Source organism: Gavialis gangeticus, unplaced genomic scaffold (genome assembly GCF_001723915.1).
Source record: "Gavialis gangeticus isolate Ggan-Ray unplaced genomic scaffold, GavGan_comp1, whole genome shotgun sequence".
NCBI lineage: Eukaryota > Metazoa > Chordata > Crocodylia > Gavialidae > Gavialis > Gavialis gangeticus.
The window spans coordinates 116,295,114-116,302,462 of NW_017729022.1; the positions used below are offsets into that span (position 1 = coordinate 116,295,114).

The 7,349-nt window shown below is 39.2% G+C and overlaps 1 protein-coding gene across 1 annotated transcript in view; it reads left to right on the forward strand.

Annotated features, from left to right (window-relative positions):
• The window catches only part of DYRK4 (dual specificity tyrosine phosphorylation regulated kinase 4), a 30,816-nt gene that overhangs the window by 9,534 nt on the left and 13,933 nt on the right, over positions 1–7,349 (forward strand). Inside the window, exons 4-7 of the mRNA XM_019515856.1 lie at positions 471–607; positions 1,937–2,077; positions 5,286–5,424; positions 6,406–6,487. Of these exons, the coding sequence (XP_019371401.1) occupies positions 471–607; positions 1,937–2,077; positions 5,286–5,424; positions 6,406–6,487 (499 nt within the window). The remainder of the gene's footprint in view (positions 1–470; positions 608–1,936; positions 2,078–5,285; positions 5,425–6,405; positions 6,488–7,349) is intronic.

Below are 7,349 nucleotides of genomic sequence, written 5' to 3' on the forward strand. Positions count from 1 at the left end.
AGGTACCTAAACACCTCTGAATAGCTGGACCAGCACCCTTCATGTTGAAAAAATTGCAAATCACATCCTGTCTTGTCTGTCGTTATTACAGTGGGGGAGAAGAGGAAGAAAGAAAAGGTATCATAGTTTTTCAGTTTCCAGTCAGCTTCTCTACTTTGAATGAAGTCTGTCCTATTGAGAACGTACTCTCTTTGCACCGTCTCACCAAACCAAACCTGACAGAAATGCAAGTGCAATGTTGTTGTACAAATTAGACACCAAAAGTGCAGGCGTTTGGGGCAAAAAAGTAAAAAAAATGGTGCATACATGTAAAAAATGACACTTATATGGCTGGGTAACTGCTATTTCTGTGCATAAATTGAGAAAGGAATCTTCCCAACAGTCACACACCAACGCATCATATTAGAAGATGAATCTTGAATTACTGCCTGGTGCCTGAACTTTGCATTTTGTTTCCCTTTCCTTTGGAGGTTTTACATGACCACATTGCATACCGATATGAAGTGCTGGAGATCATTGGGAAAGGATCTTTTGGCCAAGTAGCGAAATGTTTGGACCACAAAACCAATGAAATAGTGGCAGTGAAAATAATAAGGAACAAGAAGAGGTATGGCAGCTTGTAACTTCAACTCAGTATATAAAACATAAAGCATTGGTTATTATACTAATACTAATTTATTCAAGGAAGTAGTCTGCCCAGGTTTTATGCTGAGTTATTTAAGAAGTAATTATCTACCATAAAAATACATTTTATACCATTTCCAAAGATGTTTGGAATACAGTTTTTTCAGATAAAACTGCTGTGTTAGCTGCTTGTTTGGGAAGATGTAGAGTTCACTGGCTCTTGAAAAAGTCAGGAATGAAGTAGGCAGGAGTGGTGCAAGTCCCCTTCCCCCAATCCTGACAGTGCACCTCATTCCCAACCTGTTGATCCCCTGCCCTTTTCACTATCCCGCACTTTCCAACTCGCTGCACTCCTACTCACAGCACTTTCTTTTCCTGTGTCACATCTCCTGAAGAGGCTTGTTACAGAGCTGTCTGTACACATTAGAAAAATCCAGGAGTCCAAGTCATATGGTGAAAACATTGGAATAGTAGGATTCTTTGGGGGAGAGAAAAAATATTAAAACTAGCTGGTTTGATAAGAAGAAGAAGGAGAAGCAATATAAAATAATGAATGGCATGCAAAAAGCCAGGCTGATGCTTCTGTTTATTCCTTCTCAAGGACAAAGAAGCACCCAGTCAAAAGATGGCAAGTTTAAAATTGGTAATAAGGAAGCACTGTTTCTTTTAGTACAGACTCAGTTTGTACAACATGACACAGGGACAGATAAAATTATTCAGGCACTCAGTGTAATACAATTTAGCTTATTTAGGCTTGATCCAGCAATGTTGGAGTAAACTATGCTTTGACTGTTAAGGGAATGGGATCAGGTCCTTTAGTTGTACGTTACCTTTTTTACCCCATTGACCTGGGTGCAAAGATATTATTCAAAATGAAAACTTTGCTACTCTAGGACTGAAATCCAGGACCAACTGAGGTAAAGGGAAAGATACCTGTTAATTTCAGTAGGGACAGGATTTCACTCTAGATGCTCAGGCAAGTTTCATTTGATGCATTTTCTTATTACATTATTTTGTCAACCAGGTTCCAAATAATTATTCTAGGGCATCGTAACCATTATGAGGTCAATATTTGACAAAAGTCACTGCAGGGCATTTCACGTATTTAGGTTAGAAATAACTGTTGCATCTCAAGACTCATTGTGTGATTATTTGAAGTAGCTTGATTCATAATGGGCCCCTTTATCTATTTTATGTTTGCATCAAGATTATATCAGTTGTAGCATTCTTTCTGCACTGTGATAAAATTAGCTTTTATTCATTGGGTTTCCACCTTCCCATTTAACCTTGTCTTATTCACTTATGCCTTTAGATTTCACAGTCAGGCTATGGTGGAAGTACAGATTCTTGAGGCTCTCCTTAAGAAAGACAAAGACAATACTCACAACATAGTTCATATGAAGGAATATTTTTACTTTCGCAATCACTTCTGCATTTCCTTTGAACTGCTGGGGTAAGGACTGTTTTCCTTTGCATACAGCCTGGGACAAATGATACAGGTTTGCAGATCCCCACGTGTTATGGAAATATCTTGTTACTTATTTTCTTGCCTTGCAGGATTGTCTGGTTTGTTTGGGGTTTTTTTATTGTACTTTGTAATTGTTGAATTCAGGCATTTGTTGTAATTTATGCATAATTTGTTATTCAGGAAATGAGAGTCCTAGAAAAAAGATGAGGACAAAAGTAGAGAAAAATGGCTTGTAAAGAACACCAATAGCTCACTTCCATATAGGGCCAGATTGTAGCTTTCAGCCATATTCCTAAGTAGGGTAATTTTATCAGCAGCATCACTTGGGGGAGTCAAAGAGGGATAGTGCTTGTTCCAACCTCGTCTTTTTCCTAAATCAGTGCTTCTCAACGTCATTAGGCTAAAGACACCCCCTGGAAAATACCAGCTCTTAGCTCTCACTTGTTTTTTGACTATAGAAAAATAATAGAGCAATTCTTCTGTTGCAAAGAACTTAAGACCACAACAGGTCAGACTATTTTTGATGTTATGGATTCCTATTTAAAATCTCTAAGTTTATCTTGTGAATCACGTGTAGGTGTTTGCACATCTAACTGTGCTAATATTTTGTGGCACCCTTAAAAGGATTTCACATCACCCTGGTTGGAATCATTGGTTTAGGAATTCTGCAGAGATGGGGCATGCTTTCTGAAATCGCTGGCATATCAACACTAGAATGGTCTGCCAGCTCACAGCTGAATGAATGTCTGAATCCTTGGACTGAGATTTTTTTTTTCCAGAAGTGGATGCCTTAATTCACATTTTAGGTTTTGGAAAACATGGCCTGTTTTTGTTGTTTCAACAGAATTATATAGCACCCTGGTTGCAAATCACTGCTCTAGATTGTTTTAAAGGTGCCGGGGGGGAGAGGCTGCTCAATATTGGACGTGGAGACATCTATACATGATACATGTAGTGATCTTTCTGAGTTCTTTGCAACAGATGAATTGCTGTATTATTTTTCTGCACTCAAGAAATGAATGAAGCACAGGAGCTGGCATTTTCCAAGCAGTGTCTTGAGTCTGATGAGAGGTGCCTTAAGTGTAAAGAGGTTGAGAACCCCTGCCCTAGATTTCCAGAGTGCAGGGGGACTGAGTGTAAGTGCTGCAGTACACAGTGGGTATGGCTGTGAGGAAGTAAGACCTGGCTTTTCTCCACCTGCTTTTTGGGTGCTTTGCCTCCCTGTGTAGTGCAACTAAAGGACCATTTCTGAACATAGAGCCTGTGATTGACCTTAGCTTTTGATGCTAGATTGGAAAAGGTCCTTTTAAATTTTCCTTTCCATGGACACCATGGAGACTCTCATTATACCTCAGACAATCTGGTCCCAAATTCTTATGCTGTGCATATGCATGTTTTTACTACATAGAATTAAAGAGGTAGGAGAAAAAGGATAAAAAAATAGGGTGCAGGCTTGCTGAACTTCAGAGTTTGTTATGCTGATCTGCCCTCTTTTGTTGTATGTGAAAAACCTGAATGAAGTAGGTTTGTCCTAACACTAAGTCTAGTGCTGTATAAAATTGCTGTACAGCCTAGCAATTTTTAGCAGAAGAAAACAAACCATGACAAACTCCCATAGGACATTGAGCTGAAAAAAACCCATGATCTTATGATTCCCTCCAGTAGTAACAAGTACAAATGATAGAACAGGAGAAAAATACAAGAACCAATAAATCTGTACAGCAAATGAACGTGACCTTTACAGTTGTGCCTGTTGGCCAACAATTGCGGTAACATGTACCAGGAACGTGAGCTTTGTGGGGTGTTTTTGAATGTGAGCATTCCATGATTTCATCTATTTTTAAAGATTCCATGTGTCAGAAGTTAAAAAAGCAGCTATTGTTGTTTCTTTCTGCAAATAGCTCCCATTCTGTAAATGGATGTTATGGGAGGAAGTTTAAGGAAATCAGTTTTATTCATCGCATTACTTGTAACCAGAATGTCACATGAAAGTTCAAGTAATGGTTATTTTTTTGTTTAAAAAAAAAAATGTCTTTCTGAATTCTAGATGGATTTTTCAGGCTGTTCTTCTCATTCTTTCGAGCATGTTCGTCTTCTGGATGCGTCAGCAGGTTATTAGGAGGTTTGATCTCTAACTCAGACCTCTCTGTCGTATCCAGCTCACACTGGCTACAATAAGTGGGTGTGCTGTACTGCACATGTTGACTAATGTGGTATAAGCAGAGGCCTCTTGGTCCAGTAAAGGCAGATGCCTGGGGTCTCAAAAATTCAGTATGGGAAATGGGTAGGAAAACATTTACTAGCGTTTTAGCACGTCCATTCATTTCTGAAAGAGCTGGAGTCTTTGTAACATGAAATGTATGGGCCTGATTGTTTTAAATATTACTAACACAAATTGCTTGATCCATGAATTTCTTTTCCCACAGAATGGAAGTGCCTTATCCTATTACCTTTGTTTACTAGGGAGCAGACTGTCCATCCTTTGTGTGGATATGACAAGGAGGAAGTGGAAAGAGCTTCCCTACACAAAGAGCACATCTACATGTGCATTTAAGTGTGACTAAATTTAATGTGCATTAAGCTAATGTGCATTAAGTGATTTTTGGCAGACTGGGCAGACCCGGCACTAAACAGATGCTGAGTGGTGTCTACATGTGTGTTAACGTGCTTTAACTAATCACACCTAAATTTGATACCTGCATTTGCAGGTATCAAATTTAGGCATGATTTGCCTATTTTTGCCATTTTAATGTGCATTAAGGGCATGCACATGTAGACACATGCCCATACTGTGCATTAAATTAGGCTAATGTGTATTAACATGCCTCGTGTAGATGTGTCCAAAGTCTTGTTACCCTATCTAGGTGGTTGAACGCAATTCATGAGGGAATGTAATTGCAGTGCCTTGCTAGTATTTCCATTGCACCATCTGTCTGAAAGCAAGTTGGGTAAGGGCAGAGCAATGACTGTATCCCCAGCCCAGGTGCCTAGGCATGTAAGAGGAAGCACTTTGTTCCCCAAAAGGGGAAGCACAGTGCTCCCCAAAAGGAATACATCTTTTGTTTTATTCTGGCTGACTTCCTTCCCTTGTATAGGAAAAATATAAGAAGCTTTTTAATAGACGATAAACTTTTCATATCTTAAACATTCAGTGCCCTGATCTCTTTTTTTTTTTTCCTGTTGCTTTCTGCAGGATAAATTTATATGAGCTGATCAAAAAGAATAATTTCCAAGGTTTTAGTTTGTCTTTGATTCGACGATTCACTCAGTGTGTACTGAAATGTTTACAAATACTTTACCAGGAAAAAATTATCCACTGTGACCTCAAACCTGTAAGTATGGCCATTGTGTTATGGGTTGCTTGTACAGTGCAAGTGAGGCACATTTTATTATTTATTAATGAAGATGATCTTGAAAGAATATTTAGAAACCATCAGATTATAGGGGTCATTTGGTCCCCAATGCAATGAGTACTTCATTATTTATGCTACTTGGGAGATTCCAACCCAGTTTTGAAGGGGGTTGCTGAATATTCCAAAATATTTTGAAGTTAGATCAATTTGACTTGATTCTTCAGAACCATCAGTGAAATGAAAAATGAGCTACTTGCATTGCTTTCATTGTGACCAATAAAATTACCCTGGGTGGTATTTTGCTATATTTAGTTGCACAATGCACCTTGACTTATAAAATGAAATCCAACACTGGATGCAGTGGGGAGGAAAGTATGGAAGGGAGGAGAGCATTACTGGCTATGTATCCTCACTAGGAGCCATCCTTCAGGTTGGATGGATGTGAGCAGGTTAGCAGAGCATGTTGTTTGGGTGTATTTTGTCTCTCATTATATAAGTGACAGCATGTTTGGCTGTTTAGCATGTGCTGCTCAGTGCAGCATGAACATGGACTGGCAGGTACTTAGACTTCTTCATATATCAGTAGATAATGCACACAGGAGGAACAGTGTGCCTGTGCTGGCTGGATATTGTTCCTAGAACTGTGAGGAATGATGTTGCCCTGCTGCTTGTCCTTGGGGAAGAAGCTTCCTACATGCTGTTATGACACAAGTGTCCTACTTGGCTAAGCCTGAATATTCATATGTTTCCTAATCCTCTTTTTTGATTTGTCTCATTTGACTTCTTTCAGAAAATTATACATAACTGCCCTCTACTGTCAGTGAAGCATATGAACAGGCAAAGCAAAATGATAAGGGTTTCTAGTGAATATTACAGAAGTAAATATAATTTCAACATATGGTACATTACTAAACTAGTGGGGGATTACATCCTTTTTTCTCTATGATTTCTCTTCTTTAGGAGAACATATTGCTATACCACAAAGGCCAAGGTTCAGTTAAAGTTATTGACTTTGGATCAAGCTGCTATGAACACCAAAGAGGTTTGCAGAAAAGTCAAATTGATGTAATTTTCTGAATTAGATTTCTTAATTTCTAAATAATTTGAGAAAAAAAAATGTTTATTCTATTGACCTAATCGTGACACATGCCCATTACCTTCATCAGCTGAACTAGTAAGCCAGTGATTGGATTAGCAGTAATGGTAGCAGAGAGATAAGCAGGCACCCCAGGGCATCTTCCACCTCTGTGCTGAGCCTGATGTACTTCTTTTTCCACTGACGATGATATAGAAACTGCAATGTAATGAGTCTATGTGAATAGTCCAGCTGACTTCAACAAAATTTACTCACTTGAGTAGACATTGAAGGTTCAGACCCCTAGCTTTCCTTCTAATAGAACAGTTAAAACAGAGTTTACATACTTTAGGTCCAACATGGTTAACTTAGCTAGGAGGAATGAGATTAACCTTCCATGTTAAGTATTTCTTTTACTATTTTTAAGTTTTAACAGAATATTAAAAAATTAAAACAAAACCTATAAAAGGAATTAAACCATAAAAATGCACTATATGACTGAACTAATAACAAATTATTCATAACATTAATAGACATGCTAGGCATGTCTACACATGCAAATGCTGTGCGGTGGGTTTACTCTAGACTAAGTTACTCTAGAGTAAACCTACCCTGGGCAGGTGTCTACATGAGTGTGGATGCGGGAGCAGACTTGCTGCTCCTGGCAGCAAGTCTGCTCCCGCCCTCTCTGGCCCTGCACTTGCCCCCCTGCAGCAGCTAGGGAGAGCTCTAGGCTCCCCCTGGGTGCCAGCTCAGGGGCTGGCAGGGTGCATGGAGCCAGGAGACAGTGGTCTCCTGGCAGGGGCTGAGAGATTTCTCTGTGCCCCTG